The sequence below is a fragment of the Pan paniscus genome, chromosome 8 (assembly GCF_029289425.2).
Source record: "Pan paniscus chromosome 8, NHGRI_mPanPan1-v2.0_pri, whole genome shotgun sequence".
NCBI classification, from domain to species: domain Eukaryota; kingdom Metazoa; phylum Chordata; class Mammalia; order Primates; family Hominidae; genus Pan; species Pan paniscus.
Genome location: NC_073257.2, coordinates 112,123,550 through 112,144,812, shown reverse-complemented (window position 1 = coordinate 112,144,812; position 21,263 = coordinate 112,123,550). Strand labels below are relative to the sequence as shown.

Sequence of the window (21,263 nt, the reverse complement as noted above, 5' to 3'; positions counted from 1 at the left end):
TTGCCCAGGCTAGTCGTGAACTCCTGAGCTCAGACAATCTGCCTGCCTCGGCCTCCCAAAGTGCTGGGATTACAGGCGGATTTTTTTGTATTTTTAGTAGAGATGGGATTTCACCATGTTGGCCAGGCTGGTCTCAAACTCCTGACCTCAAGTAATTTGCCCACCTCAGCCTCCCAAAATGCTGGGATTACAGGCATGAGCCACCGCGCCCAGCCTAATTTTTGTATTTTTAGTAGAGACGGGGTTGCCCAGGCTGGTCTTGAACTCCTGGGCTCTAGTGATCCACCCGCCTTGGCCTCCCAAAGTGCTGGGATTACAGGCGTGAGCCACCATGCCTGGCCAGATTTTAATATTTTATGAGTAATCTTGAAAAGGATGGTACACCAGGAGTGACAACTATCATGGGGAGTGAAATACTACACTGGTGGAAGTAAGCCTAAGGAAGATTTTGAAAAGGTTATGTGTGAGGGCAGAAAACACGGGCTGAGCTTCATTGAAGGGAAATGTAAGAATGCATTTGGGAACAAATCTCCATGGTCGGATTCAGGATTATCAGTGATGATCCAGAAGTGGAGCCTGTATACCACCCCTTGCCAGTTTCAGCACCATGTGTCCATGACCAAAAAGGCCAACAGGATACCAGGCATTATCAAGGAGGATGCTCTCTTCTTTTGACAAACCCATGATTACTCTTTACGTAGAATACAAGGCGTAGAGCTGGTTGGAGCACAAGGATATAGCAAAGCTAGGGAAGATCGAGAGAAGGGCTGCTAAAGTGATGAAGGAAGAGAGAAAGACACATGTGATGCTCTGTAAGGAAGGATGAGAAAATGAGGCCCCTTTGTTTTGCGGGGAGCTAAAAATTGATTTTGATCAATGCTTATAAATAACCATACAGTATATTTATGGAGGAGAAAAGTATATTTCACCAGTCCCTAAGATGCTAGGACTGACCTCAAAGCTAATTCCCTGCCCTTCAGCAGAAACCTGAAGGAAACAAGCATAAGACAAAAGGAAATTCCTGCTTTATGTAGTGGAAAACAAACTTTGTTAGCTTATTTCCAAGTAATACCTTCTCTTAGAATAGAGTTCATAAATAATGCTGTGGGTGAGAGATCACTTAATTGGTTGTTAACAGAATCTGGGGATATTCTGGGAGCAAGAATAACTTTGAGCAAACTTCATATTACTTAAGAAGGGTGTGGTTATGCCCTTCCTCAAACTGCCACTTCCTTGACTGAAGCAAAATAAAGGATTATATGCTGGTGATGAAGTCCTTGAGTACTCTATACCAGATATTCTGTGGATCCTAGGAGCCCTGAAGCCTAGCTTTTCGCTTTGATTTTCTGAATTGACTATGACTGTCTGGACCTGTGAACTACAGATGCACTACGTAACAAACTAGAGGCTGGGCGCAGTGGCTCACGCGTGCACTTTGGGAGGCTGAGGCGGGCGGATCACAAGATCAGGAGTTTGAGACCAGCCTGGCCAACATGGTGAAACCCCATCTCTACTAAAAATACAAAAATTAGCCAGGCGTGGTGGCACGTGCCTGTAATCCCAGCTACTAGGGAGGCTGAGGCAGGAGAATCACTTCTTGAACCCAGGATGCAGAGGTTGCAGTGAGCCGAGATTGTGCCACTGTACTCTAGCAGCCTGGGTGACAAAGCAAGACTCCATCTCAAAAAAAAAAAAAAAAAAAAACCAAAACTAGAAGCCCAGTCTGTGGGCTCCAGAGGGAGAGCTTACTTTCCAAAAAAGGTTTTAATAATTTGTGTTTTGGGTATTGATATGGAGGAGTTACCTTTTAATCTCTGGCTTCCAACAGTTGTTCCTATTTCTACATTCATAATAGTTCAGCTCCCTTATTTGTTAAGATTTTTTCTCTGATTGCCATACTTATGAAATTCAATGTGCAGTTCCTTCTGCCCACATCTGTATTCATGTATAAATTTCAAAGACATTTCAAAATGTCTTATTATTTATTTGCATTTCTTGATAACTTTTGGTCTGTATGGATGACTAAGTTTTTGTTTACTAGGGAGAAGTGGATACCAAAAAATGTGGTTCTGCTTTGGTTTCCAGTCTTGCCATGGGCTTGAAACCAAGATACCATTTTGCTGCTTTGGAAAAGACCTATTATGAGAGGCTTCCATATCGGTGAGTAGCATTTCATTCTTTTTGGCTTTTTGAAGAATTTGCCATGGATCTTCTGTATAAACTTCTCTTGTTCGTTTTTAACCATATAACATCTTGGTTCCATTTGGTTACTCAGACACTGAAGTAAGTGACTCTCAAGTCATTCATCTTCTCTGAGTTTGTTCCCTAATTTGAAATCACTTTGGAAATCCTTCAGTTTCAGAATCAAGAACTTGTATCAGTTTTTTCCTTTTCAGGGCCAGGCATGATGGTGTGTGCCTGTGGTTCCAGCTACTTGGAAGGCTGAGGCAGGAGGCGCGCTCGAGCCCAGGAGTTCAAGACTATAGTGTGCAATGACTACGCCTGTGAATAGCCACTGTACTCTAGCCTGGGCAACATAGGGAGCCCCATTTCTTTAAAAAATTTTTTACCACAAATAAATATGAGATAATGCATATGTTAATTAGCTTGATTTAGCCATCCCACAGTATATACACATTTCAAAACAGCATGTTGTATACAATAAAAAATACAATTTTTAGTTGTCAATTAAAAATAAATGAGAGGGAAAATTAAAAAAATTTTTTTTTGTCTTTTTTTTTTTTTTGAGACGGAGTCTCGCTCTGTCACCTGGCTGGAGTGCAGTGGCATGATCTCGGCTCACTGCAACCTCCGCCTCCTGGGTTCAAGTGATTCTCCTGCCTCAGCCTCCTGAGTAGCTAGGATTACAGGTGCGTGCCACCACGTCCGGCTAAGTTTTTTTGTATTTTTAATAGAGACGGGGTTTCACCATGTCAGTCAGGCTGGTCTTGAACTCTTGATCTCATGATCTGCCCACCTCAGCCTCCCAAAGTGCTGGGATTACAGGCATGAGCCACCATGCCCAGCCAAGAAAATATTTTTTTTCTTTTTTTTCTTTTGCACTCGGAGTTTTAATTTTTTTAATTTTTGGGGGTACATAGTAGCATAGTAGGTATATAGAGGTCAAGTTCTTTTTTTTGAGACAGAGTCTTGCTCTGTCGCCCAGGCTGGAGTGCAATGGCATGATCTCGGCTCACTGCAACCTCCGCCTCCCAGGTTCATGCCATTCTCCTGCCTCAGCCTCCTGAGTAGCTGGGACTACAGGCGACCGCCACCATGCCTGGCTAATTCTTTGTATTTTTAGTAGAGACAGGGTTTCACCGTGTTAGCCAGGATGGTCTCGATCTGATATAGAGGTCAAGTTCTTAAAGAATATACTGCCAAGAAAACCAGTGTTTTACAAGTGAGAGAGTTAAGTAAAAGCTCAGAATTATCTTCACTGATAAAGGGCATGGATTATCCCTAAAATAACTTCTTTCCCTTCTTTTTTACAAAAGTAATATATACGTGTTGCTAGTTAAAAAAATTTAAGTGAGCAAGAAGAGAATACCCCCCTTACCATAATCCCACAGCCTAATGCAGAATCATAGGTAATACAGGTTTTTCTGTTAAATCTCCATATACTCATTCTAGAAGAATGTCTTGTTCTCTAAAAATATACTGCGAAAACAGAAGTTTTGGGAACAAGCCACTCAACACTTACACAGTTCTTAAGAATCGGAATACAGTTTTTCATAGAACATATAAAAATGGCCAATAGGGCTGGGTGTGGTGGCTCACGCCTGTAATCCCAGCACTTTGGGAGGCCGAGGCAGGCGGATCATGAGGTCAGGAGATCGAGACCATCCTGGCCAACATGGTGAAACCCTGTCTCTACTAAAAATACAAAAAATTAGCTGGGCATGGTGGCGGGTGCCTGTAGTCCCAGCTACTTGGAAGGCTAAGGCAGGAGAATGGCATGAACCCGGGAGGTGGAGCTTGCAGTGAGCAGAGATCGTGCCACTGCACTCCAGCCTGGGCAACAGAGTGAGACTCTGTCTCAAAAAAAAAAAAAAAAAAAAAAGGCCAATAGACATATAAAAAGATGCTCGTATCATTAGCCATTATGGTAATGCAAATCAAAAGCACAATGATACACCGCTTCATACCCACTAGGATGGCAGTAGTCAAAAAGGCAAATACATAATAACAAGTGTTGGCAAGGATGTGGAGGAATTGGAATCCTCACACATTGCTGGTGAGAGTGTAAAATGGTGCAGCCGCTTTGGAAAACTGTTTAGCAGTTCTTGAAAGGTTAAATGTAAGAGTCAGCAGCATGGTAACGGCAATTTTATTCCTGTCCCAAGATAAGGGAAAACATATGTCCACACAAAAACTTGTACACAGATGATCATAATAGCATTATTCATAATAGCTCAAAATGCAAACAACCCAAATGTCCATCACCTGGTGAATGGGTAAATTAAAAGTGGTAAATATATGATGAAATGTTATTTGGCAAGGAAAAGCAATGAAGTACTGATATGTCCTACAACATGGTTGAACCTTGAAAACTTTATGTTAAGTGAATGAAGCCAGACACAAAGGACTACATTTTTTTTTTTTTTTTTTTTTTTTTTTTTTGAGACAAGATCTCATTCTGTCTTCCAGGCTGGAGTGCTGAGGTACTATCAAGGCTCACTGCAGCCTCAACTTCGTGGGCTCAAGTGATTCTCCTACCTTAGCCTCCTGAGTAGCTGGGACTGTAGGTATGCACCACCATGCCCAGTTAATTTAAAAATTTTTTTTGTAGAGACAGAGTCTCACTGTGTTGCCCAGGGTGTTCTCAAGCTCTAGGGCTCAAGCAGTCCTCCTGTCTCAGCCTCCCTAAGTGCCTGGCCTATTTTAGCTTTTTATTACACAAAAGAAGAGGCAACAGTAAAGTGAAACCTCATGTGTCCATCACTTAGCTTGAACTATTGTCAACATTTTGCCAATTTTACAACTCTTTTAAAGCCAAAAGTTGGAGTTTTGATGGTTTCTGAAGACATAATCTCATCTCTTCCTAAAACAGCCTTGTGAGGTAGGGATTGTTGCCCTATTAGACGGATAGATAGTAACTTATCTGAAATCATTTGACTTGTGATGATGAACTGAGGACCTCTGCTCTTTTTATGGCCCCATTGAGTCCACATATTTTGTCATTGCAAATCAAAAGTAAAATTGTTTGTAATTTTTTGTCTCTCAAATATGTTGTAGAAACCATATCGTTCTACAGGAAAATGCACAGCATGCCACCCGGTTTATAGCTCTGGCAAATGTTGGAAATCCAGAAAAGAAAAAGGTAAAGATTTACCTATTTGGTGGAAGGTTGATATTCATGGTCTGCCTGATAAATGTATCTCTTGTCCAGTTTAGCATTCAGATCTTCTCTTCTCCCTGACTGCAAGGTCCCAGCAGTTTCGGAGACTCCTTTGTAAAGGTATGGTAGTGAAAGGTCAAGTCTCTTTGGGTCTTTTTGTAGGAGAGTTTAAAGAAGGGTTTGGGAAAATAGGCCCAGAGGAATAAAGGCAAAATATCAAATGAACAGTGTTCCTTTACTTCCACATCTATGTGGTTGTCTCTATGGGTATTTGTGAATTTGCCCTCAGATGCTTGCTTACTTCTTTAGCAACTTCATTTAGCTGAAATAAGAAAACCCCAAAGAGCTGGGCATGGTGGCCCACACCTGTAATCCCAGCACTTTGAGAGGCTGAGGTGGGCGGATCACTTGAGGCCAGGAGTTTGAGACCAGCCTGGCCAACATGGTGAAACCCCATCTCTATAAAAAATAAAAAAAATTAGCCAGGTGTGGTGGGGGGCACCTGTAATCCCAGCTACTCAGGAGGCTGAGGCAGGAGAATTGCTTGAATGTGGGAGGTGGAGACTGCAGTGAGCTGAGATCAGGCCACTGCACTCCAGCCTGGGTGACAAAGTGAGACTCTGTCTCGGGAAACAAAAAAAAAGAAACCCAGAGGACTTACCTAAGCTCTCCTTAGGGCTAAGATTTCCTGAGGGAAATCTTAGTGATACCTGGAATCTATCTTTGTATTGGAAAACAGTGCAGTTGATGAAAGAGAATATACCAGAAAAATAGGTTGTTTTTCTCACTTCTCTGAGAGTATTTCTGATTTCCCAGGGCCAAAACTAACCTATTGTGGATTGAGACAGCTAAAATAAGAACAGTTAGTGAAGTGGGAAAATAGGCAGATAAAGAGTCTGAAGATTATTCCACTATCACATGCCATAGACAATGCATACAAAAGATAAGCAAATCGATATTTTGGTTTTTTCATAATATTTTAAGCTTTTTTGGGGGGAGGGGGCGGATCTGAAGTGATTTTACCTTTATTTCCTTCACTTTAAGCCAATCATGAAATTTCACAGTGATTTCTAGGGTTGGGGCAGAAGGAAGACAGTGTTAAGAATCATCAGGGCTGTGGCCCAGTTGGCCTGCGGAGGTGCAGGCAGGGTGGCCCCTCAGGGGTAGCTGGAGGAGCATGGACTGCCCCGCTGGCAGGGAGCTGATGTTCCCAGAGTATAAGAGCTGGAATGTGATGTCCTCCACAGCTTCCAGCTTGCGTAGCTCTATCAGGCTGTTCCCTGCGGTGGCCAGTGAGTTGGCAATCAGCTCTGCTGCCTTGGAATCGCCCTCAGCAGAGATGATGGCTGCCTTTTTCTGCTGCTCAGCCTTTTCTACCACAAATCTGGTGCTCTCTGCTTCCCGCTGAGCCACCTGTTTGGCTTCCACTGCTTCTGTGAACTCCTTCCCGAAGGTCAGATGTGTCAAGGACACGTCATCCAGGATGAGCCTAAAGGTGGCTGCTCGCTCTGTAAGCTCGTTGCTCATCTGCCTGGAGACCAGCTCTCTTTAGGTGATTAGTTCTCCAGCATCAAAGTGAGCCACCACTGACTTGAGGATCTCAGTAGTGATGGACAGCAGCACACGCTTATCATAATCCTCTTCAATGCTGGTCAAGATGCGAGGAAGCTGGCTAGCAACAGGCCCCCATGTGCACCGTGATGTTGACATTCTGTAAATCTTTGCTATCAGTGATGACTGGCACATTACATGGTCAAGAACAGCAGTCAAAGATAATAGGTTTGTGTACCCATGGAATGAGAAAGTGAGTCCCTTCCCCTACCACAGTGTTCTGTACTCCATGGAATTGGTCAAAGATGACAGCTCTTTGCCCAGCATCCACATTATATAGGGCAGAGTTCACCACGTCTCCTGCAACAGCTAAGGCCAGGCCAAACTTGCCAACGGACTCAAAACACTTTGGCAGCCATGTTTTCTTCTGCTGGACCCTTTCATACCTGCTTCCACTCTGACCTCCACATAAATGCCCCAGCCTATTTTCAGCTTTTTTGCCCAATTCTTAGCAAATGTAGATTTGTAATTTTTCTTTTAATTGCCCTTTCAAACTGAATAACACTTAGTATTTTCAGTCTGTTTTATTCTCAGGGACATGTTAGCCTCAGCCATAAGCAACTTATACTTTCGTCAAAAGGTGTGCACATTATAAAATTTGGCAAGCATTGTTAAATTCATCTAAAAACTTTGTTCCAATTTATACCCCTACCCCAGCAGTGGTTTTTTTTTTCCCCCTCCATATTTCTCACTGGATCAAGTCAAAGTTTTTGTTTGTTTGTTTAAGATGGAGTCTCTGTCTATTGCCCAGGCTGGAGTGTAGTGGCACAATATCGGCTTACTGCAACCTCCACCTCCCATGTTCAAGCGATTCTCCTGCCTCAGCCTCCTGAGTAGCTGGAACTATAGGTGTGTGCCACCACACCTGGCTAATCTTTTGTATTTTTAGTAGAGATGGGATTTCTCCATGTTGGTCGGGCTGGTCTCTATCTCCTGACCTCAGGTGATTCGCCCGCCTCAGCCTCCCAAAGTGCTGGGATTGCAGGCATGAGCCGCCACCCCCGGCCCACGTCAAAGTTTTATTAAAGTTTTTGCCAATGTGATAAATGATATATAATTGTTACTTAGTTGCATTTCCCTAATCAGTAGTAAGTTTAAACATCTATTTATATCTTATCTAAAGTTTTCGATATCTGTGGCATTAGTGCAAGATTCCAAATATTTATATGAATATTTATTGCTTTACTGCTAGTCTCTTAAGAAAATTTTATTAGCATATATAGCAGAATTTGTATAATATCAGAGAGAGAAACACTAAGTTCGTTTGTAATTTTCATTAGGAAAAATGAATGGCAGTGCCACAATTTTGTGGACAAAGTACACAAAGATAAGGGACTCAGAGACAGAAGCAGTTTGTCTTCAAGGGTTATACAGCAAGTCCCTCTGGGCCTTGTAGTGACAGTTGTCACTATTCCATTATCTGAGTGAGAACTCCTGGTTTGTGAGGGTGGGGGCTTTGATTTCTTGTTCATTTCTTTGTCAACCCTTGGTGAGCCCCTGCAGAGGCCACTGAATTGGCATTTGATTTACTGTTTATTCTCTGAGCTATGGATGGGCTGGTTGCTGTTCTTTTAATTTTACTGAGTTTCACATGTTTTCGGTGAAATCTTCACAGTAAAATAGGTTGATTACAGTTGGGTAAATAGTATTTCCCCTAATGTCATTATGTTCTTTTTCTCTAAAGTATCTTTACGCGTTCAGTATTGTTCCCATGAAGCTAATGGATGCAGCAGAACTGGTAAAACAGCCTCCGGATATCACTGAAAACCCTTACAGAAAATCTGGGCAGGAAGCATCCATAGGAAAGCAAATTCTTGCCCCTGTGGTATGTTCTGATTGAGGGTTGGCATTTTCTGGGCAGGGTTGCTCATTATATGTGTTCTTTTCCTAGTTATAGTTTAGTACATAAGACAAGTTTAATCGTTAGAATCTAAATCTTTTTTTTCCCCTTGGGAAATCATGATGGTGTTTAGAAAATCTTAGTAGATTTCAACTAAGCTTAGTGTTTTTTATTGTAGTTTGGGGTTAACAGTTTGATACATTAGGTCTTTCTTTGTCCAAACTGGATTCAGACGTTTGGGGTTACAGTTTTATTTGTAAAGTCTTTGTCTAAAGTGATTATCTGTTCTTAGCTCTTTAGGCAAGGCTCTGGCAGCTTCATAGCAATGTAATTTGTGATTTTATGATGATTGCTAGTAGGAAAATAAGATTTACGCTGAAGAAATTTTCTTAATAGCAGAGTTTTCTCAAATTAATTTTTTCCCCACTAAAGCAAGGAATGTCAAGTTCCCTTACTAGCATGCACGGTCTGCTTTCTCAGACTTTTCTTTCTTTCCAAGCAGCCTTCTCATCTCTTAATTAAGGCTGAATTAGGCTTGTTTGACCTGTGAAATTGTATAACTACACTATGTCCCTGTTGAGAGAAAAAAGAAAAGAGAATTTAGGTGGGTTCATGTTCTGCTTTAGGCAAGAATTACTTTATAACTTGCATTTTAACTCGTTTTTCCAAAGAGATGAATTTGGCAGTAGTTTGGATAAGTGTTGATGTATGACTGAGACTTCAGGCATCAGAACTGGGAAGATATTTTGCTTCCCTAGAGTGTGCAGAAAGGACTGAGAAGAAAGATAGATATGGCATGACAGGAATGTTCCCTTGTATGTGAGTGGTCGGCTACTTATCTAAAGGTTAGTTGAATAACATTTAATCTTCTGCTTTTGGCCATTCCAGGAAGAATCAGCCTGTCAGTTTTTCTTTGATTTAAATGAAAAGCAGGGAAGGAAGCGTTCATCCACAGGTAGAGATAGCAAATCTTCTCCTCATCCAAAGCAGCCTCGCAAACCTCGTAAGTACCTTTATTCCAGAGGTTTCTTCTATGAACAGTAACTGTTATTTTGGCTTTTCTTTGGAAAGCAGCATTGCTAAGAGAGCCTCTTCTGGCAGGGGAGAATTGTGCAATGAGTCATTAGGACCAACAGTAAAAATAAAATATAAACATGGCCTTGGCCAGGTGTGGTGACTGCACCATCTTATATTCCCACTGGCAATGTATGAAGGTTTCTGCTTTTCCACATCCCTGTCAACATTTGTTATAGCAATAGCCAGTTTTACAAGATAGCTCCCTCTTTTCCTGTCTCATAAATAGGTATGGTTCTCTAGGGGTGATGCTTTTATATACTTCTTGGACTCTGTATTTTTAGCCCGTCTACTTGAGAGTGATGAGTTCCTTTTGCTAATTACCATTTAAAGCAATTTTCTTTGTCCTAAAAAGGCAGTCTTCTGTTGCTTATATACCCATATTGGGATAAAAGTGTTGATATTCTTGGCCAGGTGCGGGGGCTCATGCCTGTAATCCTGTACTTTGGGAGGCTGAGCCAGGCGGATCACAAGTTCAGAATTTTGAGACCAGCCTGGCCAACATAGTGAAACCCCTTCTCTACTAAAAATACAAAAATTAGCCAGGTGTGGTGGCACGCTCCTGTAGTCCCAGCTACTCAGGAGGCTGAGGTGGGAGAATTGCTTGAACCCAGGAGGCAGAGGTTGCAGTGAGCCGAGATGATGCCATTGCACTCCAGCCTGGGTGACAGAGTGAGACTCCATCTCAAAAAAAAAAAAAAGTTGATATTCTTTTTATAGCTTCAGATTCAGAAACTAGAGCTTTATGAATTTTATCTAGAATTATGTAATGCTGGAAACTGATTCACACTAACTGTAATCCCAGCACTTTGGGTGGCCGAAGCGGGTGGATCACTTAAGGCCAGGAGTTGGAGACCAGCCTGGCCAACATGGTGAAACCCTGTCTCTACTAAAAATACAAAAAATTAGCAAGGCATGGTGGCACCCACCTGTAGTCCCAGCTCCTCAGGAGGCTGAGGCATGAGAATTGCTTGAACCCAGGAGGCGGAGATTGCAGTGAGCCAAGACTGCACCACTGCACTCCAACCTGGGTGACAGAGCAAGGCCCTGTCTCAAAAAAATAAAATAACGGGCCGGGCGCGGTGGCTCACGCCTATAATCCCAGCACTTTGGGAAGCCGAGGTGGGCGGATCATGAGGTCAGGAGATCGAGACCATCCTGGCTAACATGGTGAAACCCCGTCTCTACTAAAAATACAAAAAATTAACCAGGCGTGGTGGCAGACGCCCGTAGTCCCAGCTACTTAGGAGGCTGAGGCAGGAGAATGGCACGAACCTGGGAGGCGGAGCTTGCAGTGAGCCGAGATCGCGCCACTGTACTCCACCCTGGGCGACAGAGCGAGACTCCGTCTCAAAAAAAATAAAATAAGAATGGCCTGACTTCGAGGCTGTTCTGAGGTGCTTCCTGTACTATGGAAAAAGCACCTTTCCTTTGTGTCTGTAAAACATAATGAGGTAAAGAGCCTCCAAAACCAATATGGGTTCATAAAATAATAGAATGATCAAACTCGAAGGAAGGACTTTAAGAGTGTTTCATTGAGATTCTCTTTCTTCATCTTTTTGTTTCACACAAGAAGCTGACCTTGGGAGGGTAAATTTTCCAGGGTCATGGCTAATGGCATAGCTGGGGCTTTAATTGGGGCTCCTGACACCCAGTTCAGTGTTCTTTTGTTGTAGCCTATTGCCAGTTATGTGCTACTTTAGTCAGTGTGTGATTTTGCACTTGTGGGTTACCTACCTGTGGATTGGTTACAAATTCTAATGGAAGTTTAATTTCATTGAAAATGTTCATAGGGGGTCATAGTGAGGAGCACAGGCTCAGCCCATTGTGGCAGTGTTGTATACCAGTCTTTTCAGGATATAAAAATCAGACAAAGCTGAGTTCTGTGGGGTGATTATATGCTGTAGTGCTTGGACCATAGTAACACCTGGCTTTCTTTTACATGAAGCTCAGCCTCCAGGACCCTGCTGGTTTTGCCTTGCTAGCCCTGAAGTGGAAAAACATTTGGTGGTCAACATCGGCACACATGTGAGTTACTTCCTTGGACTTTATAGAGAAGGAGATGCCTATTTGTTTTTTATTAACTTTATTGAGGCATAATCTACATATAACATTTACCCATGTTTAAGTGTATGATTCGGTGATTTTCGTAAGGTTACTGAGTTATGCCACCATCACGTGGTATAGTTTTAGAACATTTTTATCATTGCAGTAAGATCTCTTATGCCCATTTACAGTTAATCCCTATTCCCAACTTTAGCCTCAGGCAGCAACTAGTCTACTTACTATCTCCATAGTTTGCCATTTTTGGACATTTCTTATAAATGGAATCATACAACATGTGGTCTTTTGTGTCTAGCTTCTTTTACTTAGCATACTATTCTTGAGGTTCATCCATGTTGCAGCATGTATCAGTATTTCATTCCTTTTTATTGCCAAATCATATTCCAGTGTATAGATGTACCACATTTCGTCTATATCTGTTCATCAGCTGATGGACATTTGGGTTGTTTCTACTTTATGGCTATTAGAAATAATGCTCCCATAAAATATCTGCATGCAAGTCTTTGTGTGGATATAGACCTAGGAATGGTCTATATTTTGGATAGACCTAGGAATGGATTTGCTAGGTTATATAGTAAATTTATGTTTAACTTTTAAGAAACTGCTAAACTGTTTTCCAAAATGACTGCACCATCTTATATTCCCACCAGCAGTGTATGAAGGTTTCTGCTTTTCCACATGCCTGTCAACATTTGTTATAGCAATAGCCAGTTTTACAAGATAGCTCTCTTTTCCTCTCTCATAAATAGGTATGGTTCTCTAGGGGTGATGCTTTTATATACTTCTTGGACTCTCTGTATTTTTTAGCCCGTCTAATTGAGAGTGATGAGTTCCTTTTGCTAATTACCATTTAAAGTGATTTTCTTTGTCCTAAAAAGGCAGTCTTCTGTTGCTTATATACCTGTATTGGGTTAAAAATGTTGATATTCTTTTTATAGCTTCAGATTCAGAAACTAGAGCCTTATGATTTTTTTTTTTTTTTTTTTTTGAGATGGAGTCTCGCTCTGTTGCCCAGGTTGGAGTGCAATGGCATGATCTCAGTTCACTGCAACCTCTGCCTCCCGGGTTCAAGTGATTATCCTGCCTCAGCTTCCCAAGTAGCTGGGATTACAGGCACCTGCCATCACATCCGGCTAATTTTTGTATTTTTAGTAGAGACAGGGTTTCACCCTGCTGGCCAGGCTGGTCTCAAACTCCCGACCTCAGGTGATCTGCCCGCCTCAGCCTCCCAAAGTGCTGGGAATACAGGCGTGAGCCACCACGCCCGGCCTATGAATTTTTATCTGGAATTATGTAATGCTGGAAGCTGATTCACACTAACTGATCACATCAAAGATAAAATTTCAGTTTTGCTTAGTAGTGGAGGGTGTAGCTTACTAATGACAGGAATACCCATATTCACACTCCTGGTGTGAGTATCTAGGAACCCAAGATAATGATGATATGGTTGTTTGGTAAGCATTGAATCAGACTATGAGAACGGGATGGTCTTGAGTATGATTTTATTCAGGTGGTGGAAAGCTTGAATGTGTGTGTCTCATGGGAAAGTCATTCTATTTCACATTTCCCCAGATACTTTTGCTTGGGTAGGGCTGGATTAGACATTAAATAATACCAGTCTTTGACTCTGATTTCCCTGGGTTTTCTATAGACCATTGTTCTTTTTCATTCATTTAGAATGAAGAAAACTTAATTTTTAACACTATAGTCACCAGTGACTAGAATTGGATGTTCCCCAAGATTCCTGAGGAAAATATTTATAAGTCATTTTTGTTTTGTGACAGTTTTGGGAGGTGGGGCCTAATAAGAGGTGATTTGGTCATAAGGACTCTGCCCTCATGAATGGATTAATGTTATCACAGTAGTGGGTTATCATGAGAGTGGCTTTGTTAAAGTGAGTTCAGGTCCCCTTTTGCTTCTTTACTCTCACCCTCACTTGCCCTTCTGCCATGGGATGATGCAGCACGAAGGCCATTGCCAGGTGCCAGTGCTATGCACTTCGACTTCCCAGTCTACAGAACCACAAGCCAAATAGATTTCTATTCATATAAATTATAGTCTGTGGTATTCTATTATAGCAACACAAGATGGACTAAGACAATTCCTTAAGTGTGTAGTGCTTCTGAAGACAGGTGCCTTCATCCATTTCTCATTGATTTGTTCTACTTTTGGTTTCTGGGGTTGATCCTTTCAACTTATCCTAACAATCTGAGGACGCTTTTTTGTGTCTTCCTTCCTGTAGACTGACTAGAGTCTCAATTTCATCTTACACTTTAAGGAGTTACACTTCTGCCTGTGTTGTTTCCACCTGAAGAGTCTCAGTCTTTTACATTTTAAAAAATGTCTTGGCCAGGTGCAGTGGCTGACGCCTGCTCACGGCTGTAATCCCAGCACTTTGGGAAGCTGAGGCAGGTGGATCACGAGGTCAGGAGTTCAAGACCAGCCTGGCCAAGAAGGTGAAACCCTGTCTCTACTGAAAATACAAAAATTAGCTGGGCGTGGTGGCGGGCGCCTGCAATCCCAGCTACTCAGGAGGCTGAGGCAGAGAATTGCTTGAACCTGGGAGGTGGAGGTTGCAGGCCAAGATCGCGCCACTGCACTCCAGCCTGGGGGACAGAGCAAGACTCTGTCACAAAAAAAAAAAAAAAAAAAAAAAAGGCTTAATTAGTGGCACACTCCTATCTCTAGGGAGAGCACTAATGAAGTCAAGGCCGGTGACACAACTGAGCCATAGAACCTATGGATGAAGTCTTCAGTGGAATAAGAGCAAACTTGAGAAGCTCTAGCTTTTATAGCAGTGCCCTTTTTGGATGATCTCTTGCATCTTTTTTCCTCTTTGGATTAGTTTATGCCATTTTTCTCTCCCACACAATTTGTATAGTAAGTTAGGCTTTGAATTGCCTTCTGTTTGGGAAGCTTCAATAGGTTCAAGATCACATGCAGGAGATAAGAGATTTGGAATGTGTGACATAGCTCAATGCTGCTCTAGGCCTCAGTGAGAAGTGACTTTTCTTTTCCATTCATCTTTCTATTGTCCAGGTTACTCTAACTCAGGGTGTGGGCCTGGGCAACAATCAAGGAAACCTGTTTTCTTCTCATCTAGGCCTGAAACTAGAGGGGAAAAAGGTCCTGTTTGTGGCCCAACCCAACATCCCAAGTAGGCCACATGAGTCTTTCAGCCTAGAGTCTACACTGTCCTTAGGTAGAAACCTCTTACAAACCTGTAATGACCTCTGGGTGTCTGTGGAAGAGTTTGGGATCTCCTCCCTGCAACTATTCTTTTTGATTGCCTTTTTTTGTTTTTTAAATTTTTTCCCTGGCTTTCTCTTTGTCGTGCCTTCCTCAAAGGTAGTACATAGAATTGTGCTGATGGTCCATAGCCACAGATTAGTAAAAAGGGGGAAGGGCTGCTGAGAGTCTAAAATAATTATTGCAAAATCAATGCATTTTACTTACGGGGAGAACCATTTATCCAGGTCCTATTTACACATGGTTAGAGATAATTCTAGTATAGAACAGATTAGAAGGTGAGAGTTTGAAAGAGAGAGGAGATTAGGCAAGCGTGAAACTATTCACAAAAATTGCAAGTACAGGATTAGAGATGGTGCAGAGGAGCTCTTTAGTTTAGACATCATTACCTAAAGAATGCACATCATAATAGAGAAGCTGATGTTTATGGCAGTGACCTTCTGACAAAAATAGCTAGACGACTCAGGCTTCTAGAGTAACCTTTTAAACAAATACAATATAAAGTGGTTATTATACAAATAAAAAAAAGTTTTTAGTGCCTGTGAGGTTTTCATCAACTTTAGTCATCTGGAAAATTAACTTTGTCAATATGCTCAGTCCTCTCTGCCAAACAAATCAAGGACAATCATGCTTTAGTATCTTTCCAATACATATCCTGTCATTCTGTTGGACTTTCTAATTATAGACGAGAAATGATTCCTTCCTTCAGCCTTAACTTTGAGCCCACCACACTAAGAGCATAGTTGGAATAATTTTTTATTTTTTTTCCCGAGACAGTCTTGTTCTGTCGCCCAGGCTGGAGTGCAGTGGCACGATCTCGGCTCACTGTAACCTCTGCCTTCCAGGTTCAAGCAATTCACCTGCTTCAGCCTCCCAAGTAGCTGGGATTATAGGCACGTGCCACCATGCCCAGCTAATTTTTGTATTTTTAGTAGAGACGGGGTTTCACCTTGTTGGCCAGGCTGGTCTTGAACTCCTGACCTCGCGATCCATTTGCCTTGGCCTCCCAAAGTGCTGGGATTACAGTCATGAGCCAACGCACCCGGTCTGGATAATTGTTTTCTAACGTATCTATATTTGCCTGTACTGGTACTCATTGGGCCCTTCTGTGCTCACTCATGGCATCTTCCCATCAGAGAATATCTGAGTGGTAGACCATTCTTGCATGTTTTGGTTTTTACAGAAATATTTTTAGTTGCCATTAAAGGCTGACATCCATTGTTGGAAATCATTCTTTTCTGCCTCTTTGGATGCATCTGAGTTTGAGGTTTTACTTTCCTTCTACCCCGTTAGGTTGTATGTTTGCTTTTGTTTTGTAGAATTTAGTCAGCAGCTTAAGGCTTAGGAACATTAGATGCTAATCATGCCATCTTAGCTTTTTTTGTGAGCCCAAGGAGTATATTCGGGGGTGGGGGTGGGAATGAAAGTTACTGGGGAGGCAGAAAGGGGTCATTTTTTTTTTTTTTTTTTTTTTTTTGAGACGGAGTCTCGCTCTGTCACCCAGGCTGGAGTGTAGTGGCGCGATCTCGGCTCACTGCAACCTCTGCCTCCCGGGTTCAAGCAATTCTCCTGTCTCAGCCTCCCGAGTAGCTGGGACTACAGGCACATGCCATCACAGGCCTGGCTAATTTTTGTATTTTTAGTAGAAATGAAGTTTCACCATATTGGTCAGCCTAGTCTGGAACTTCTGACCTCAGGCGGTCCACCTGCCTCGGCCTCTCAAAGTTTTGGGATTACAAGCGTGAGCCACTACCCCAGCTGAAAGTGGTCATTTTGAAATCAGAAGTTGTATCTTTTTGTGGTTGAGGGTGATAAAAACTGAAAAACTGTTTTCAAGTTTGGAGCATGGGAGGGAAAACCCAGCGATTTGTTCTGGTCTCCCTCAGCTCAGTGTGTTTGAAGCCAAAAGCCTGCTTGTGTGCCTCTCCCAATTCATTTGCTCCTAGTTCATTTGCTACTTGCATAGAAATTTTTTATGCCGAATCTCACTCTTCAGCGGATACCTGAGAACATTGTTGCTACAATCTCTAAAATCAGATTTTTTCAAGAAAGAATTTTTATTAATAACCTCAAGTACTTTCACCTACACCCTCAGGCTCACTTTTTGTATAGGCTTTTCTCCCTGGAGAATCCTACATGCTGTATTGATGTCTCAATTCTGTGTGCTGCTTCTTCAGTGCTACCTTGCCCTGGCCAAAGGAGGCTTATCTGATGACCATGTCCTCATCCTGCCTATTGGACACTACCAGTCAGTGGTGGAGCTTTCAGCAGAGGTGGTAGAAGAGGTGGAGAAGTATAAGGCCACTCTGAGACGGTTCTTTAAGAGTCGAGGGAAACGGTGTGTTGTATTTGAGAGAAATTATAAGAGCCATCACCTCCAGCTACAGGTAGGTGGTCTGTTCATAGAAACTTGGAAGGGCGCTATGGGGACTTTGATATTGGTAAATAAGTATTTAAATAGGCTGGGCGAGGTGGCTCACGCCTGTAATCCTAGCACTTTGGGAGGCCAAAGCGGTTGGATTGCCTGAGCTCAGGAGTTCAAGACCAGCCTGGGCAACACGGTGAAACCCTGTCTCTACTAAAAGTACAAAAAAATTAGCTGGGCATGGTGGTGCATGCCTGTAATCCCAGCTACTCGGGAGGCTGAGACAGGAGAATAGCTTGAACCTGGGAGGTAGAGGTTGCAGTGAGCTGAGATTGTGCCACTGCACTCCAGCCTGGGCAACACAGCGAGACTCCATCTTTTAAAAAAAAAATTATATAAAGTTTAGCTTTAATATGTAAAATATTTAATATTTTTATATTAATATTTAAATAACATTCATTTAAAAAGTTTTTAAAGAGTATCTGGTGGTAACCCCAGAGACTTCACAGGGAAGTGTGTGGTCAGTACATGTAAACAGCATAGATAGTAGGTTCCTTGTTTAGAAAAGGAATGGGTAGTTGAGGAAGTTCCAAGGAATATGTGGGGCTTGCTGGATAAGAATTTGGAAGAAAGTGAGTATTTTGTGTGGAGGCCCAGCATGAGGGAAAGCTTAGTGGTAGGAAATAGTCTCAAAGCCTGCATGGGGCTAGCAGCTCAGAAAATCAGATTGTAAATCATTTGTAGTTGTGGTGGTTTTCTTTTTGGCACATTTGTTAAGTTTTCAAATGGGCCTAACTCTGCCACATATATAATATCGGAGATGGCAAAGGCTTGTGACAGAGATATCTCTCTTAAGCCTTTCCTGCATGAGAGAATGGCTCCCACATGTGGCAGGCTATCTCATAAGTTTAAGTCCTTACAGACAGGCTGACACAGGCTTGTCTGGCCTGAGGATATTCTGTGCTGAGGGGTGTTTCTCCACTCCTGTGATGGATTTGCTACTTCTCAGAGACTGTGCAGGCACAACTTCTCTGGGACCTGCACAAAGAATTTCTCCTGTCTCCCCAACCCCCAGGTCATTCCTGTCCCAATCAGCTGCTCTACTACTGATGACATTAAAGATGCCTTCATTACCCAGGCACAGGAGCAGCAGATAGAGCTGTTGGAAATCCCAGAGCACTCTGACATCAAGCAGGTGAAACAGGGGATGGTGATATTCAGGGAAGAGTAAAGATCTGTTTTTTTTGTTGTTGTTTGTTGTTTGTTTGTTTGTTTGTTTGAGACAGAGTCGCTCTGTTGCCCAGGTTGGAGTGCAGTGGCATGATCTTGGCTCACTGCAACCTCTGCCTTCCGGGTTCAAGTGATTCTCCTGCTTCAGCCTCCCCAGTAGCTGGGACTACAGGCATGCGCCACCATACCTGGCTACTTTTTGTATTTTTAGTCGAGACGGGGTTTCACCATATTGGCCAGGCTGGTCTCGAACTCCTGACCTTGTGATCTGCCTGCCTCGGCCTCCCAAAGGTATTACAGGCATGAGCCACCCACGCCTGGCAAGATCTGGTTTTTGACATGTTGAGCCTAAGGTTTTTGACATGTTGAGCTATCAAGGCATTCCAAAAATGTTATTAAATAGGCAATGGGTTGGGCATGGTAGCTCACACCTGTAATCCAACACTTTGGGAGGCTGAGGCAGGAGGAGCACTTGAAGCCAGGAGTTTGATACCAGCCTGGGCAACAAAGTGAGACACCTTGTCTCTACAAAAAATAAAAAAATAAGCTTGGCATGGTGGCATGTGCCTGTAGTCTTAGCTACTCAGGAGGCTGAGAGTCAGGAGGATCACTTAAGCCTAGGAGTTTGAGGATGCAGTGAGGTATGATTGCACCACTGTACTTCAGCCTGGGCAACATAGCAAGACCCTGTCTCTTAAAAAAAAAAAAAAGAGGCAGTGGACAATTTGGAACTAGAGCACTGGGTATTGACTAGACTGGAGATGAACAGGGCATTACTCCAAAGTTTAGTGCTTTCCTGGGAAGAGCAAGAAATTAGAATTTCCTAAGGTAGGAACTTAGAAGGATAGATGCCACTGGGAGGATATTGTTAGTATCTTCCAGTTAGACTTTTTAAGCCCTAGTTCCACTAAGTGGCTTGGGATCTATAGCAACATACATATCTTTTTTTCTTGTGCATTTAGACTGAATTATTTGCCTAGAGATGAACTCGGATTATAGATTTTTAAAGCATTATTGGACATCCTCATACAACTCTGTTTACTTTAGATTGCACAGCCAGGAGCAGCATATTTTTATGTTGAACTTGACACAGGAGAAAAGCTTTTCCACAGAATTAAAAAGAATTTTCCTTTGCAGTTTGGAAGGTATGTTTTTCTTCTTTTCAATGTATTTTCACTAGACCTGCTATGAACAGAGTGGTGGGCTACATGGGACAATTGATAAAAAGCTAAATTGTAAACAGTCCTTGCCCCAGAGGACCCATGGTCTTAGGGCAGATGTTTACATATATGACAGTAATGTAATGTAGAATGTGAAGAGTACCATGACAGAGTTTTGGAGAACAATGTGCTGTAGAAATTCAGAAAAGGGACAGCTCATTTCTAGTTGGTGAAAGCCTTCATGAAAGTGGCAAAGTTGAACCTGAGAGGCATATTTAGAGGGCAAAGATTGAGGTGAGGGCATTCCAGCCAGAAGTGCTAGGGAACTTTAATTGAGCACATACTCTGTGCCAAGAACTGTACCAAGAACTTTACACATACATGACTCATTTAATCTTCATAACTCTGTAAGGTAGGTACTGTCATCCCGATTTACCAGTGTGGAAAATGAGGCTCTAGAGCAGTGCCCGGTAGACTTTTCACAACGATGCAAATGCTCAAATATCTGCACTGTCCAATACAGTTGTGACTAGCCACTTGTGGCCACTGAGTGCTGAAATGTGGCTAATGTGACTGAGGAACTAAATTTTTTATTTTATTTAATTAATTAGAATTTAAATTTAAATAGCCATACCTGGCTAATGGTTACCCCACTGGATAGCAGGCTGTAGAGAGCTTCGGTAGCTTGTCCTAGTCACACAGTGGTAGGTTCAAACCCAGGCCTGTTGGACCTCAAAACTTGAGGTCTTAACCTCAGTGTTCTACAGTATGGTAAAGGCCTGGAGGAGGCTTCAGTTCTGTTCCTCGTATCAGGCAAAACATGACTGCAAAACCATAGAGGGAGTAACATAACTTAAGCAAAGATTGAAGATGGGAAGTTGCTGGCAAGAAGATACAGTTTGAAGGGGAGTGGAAAATGTGTAGAACAGAGTATCTGATGCTGGTGTCTGTGATTTGCAGCTGTTTTTTCTCCCCTAGTTAAAAATGGGCTTTGAGTGAGCCTTGAACCTGTCTTGGACTAATTCAGAAAGCCTCCAAGAGATTGCCCCCTTAGATAAGTCCAGTAAATGTAGTTGTCTACATTTTTCAAAAAGATAAACGGGAACAAGTGTGCTACGAGATTCAGACATCTGACATGATCTTTTCGTTGTTGCCTCAGCAACAGATGCGGTTATGAACATTGACAACATAAGCACACGATTGCAGATACACATAGGCGTATAAAGCACACAAAAAGATTCTCTGAATGGTTTTGTGCTTATGATGTATTTTCAATATTGAGTAATTATCAAGATACTAATTTATAGTTATATAGCATTTTATAGTTAA

The 21,263-nt window shown here is 42.3% G+C and overlaps 1 protein-coding gene, 1 non-coding gene and 1 pseudogene across 11 annotated transcripts in view; 2 read left to right on the top strand and 1 right to left on the bottom strand.

Moving 5' to 3' along the window:
• The window catches only part of CWF19L1 (CWF19 like cell cycle control factor 1), a 35,411-nt gene that overhangs the window by 12,128 nt on the left and 2,020 nt on the right, over positions 1-21,263 (top strand). For 8 of the 10 annotated variants that reach the window (XM_003825465.5, XM_034931280.3, XM_008950786.4 and 5 more), the window contains 8 exons: positions 2,042-2,160; positions 5,239-5,323; positions 8,637-8,777; positions 9,681-9,795; positions 11,815-11,894; positions 17,357-17,566; positions 18,620-18,739; positions 19,822-19,919. In XM_003825465.5, the coding sequence (XP_003825513.1) occupies positions 2,042-2,160; positions 5,239-5,323; positions 8,637-8,777; positions 9,681-9,795; positions 11,815-11,894; positions 17,357-17,566; positions 18,620-18,739; positions 19,822-19,919 (968 nt within the window). The remainder of the gene's footprint in view (positions 1-2,041; positions 2,161-5,238; positions 5,324-8,636; positions 8,778-9,680; positions 9,796-11,814; positions 11,895-17,356; positions 17,567-18,619; positions 18,740-19,821; positions 19,920-21,263) is intronic. The other 2 variants (XM_034931277.3, XM_034931276.3) reach the window with 1 other exon arrangement.
• On the bottom strand, positions 5,351-8,459 carry LOC129393238 (prohibitin 1-like; annotated as a pseudogene).
• LOC112441084 (small nucleolar RNA SNORA12) lies at positions 18,287-18,433 on the top strand. The gene has a single exon (XR_003029061.1). It is a non-coding gene; the product is annotated as a small nucleolar RNA SNORA12 (small nucleolar RNA).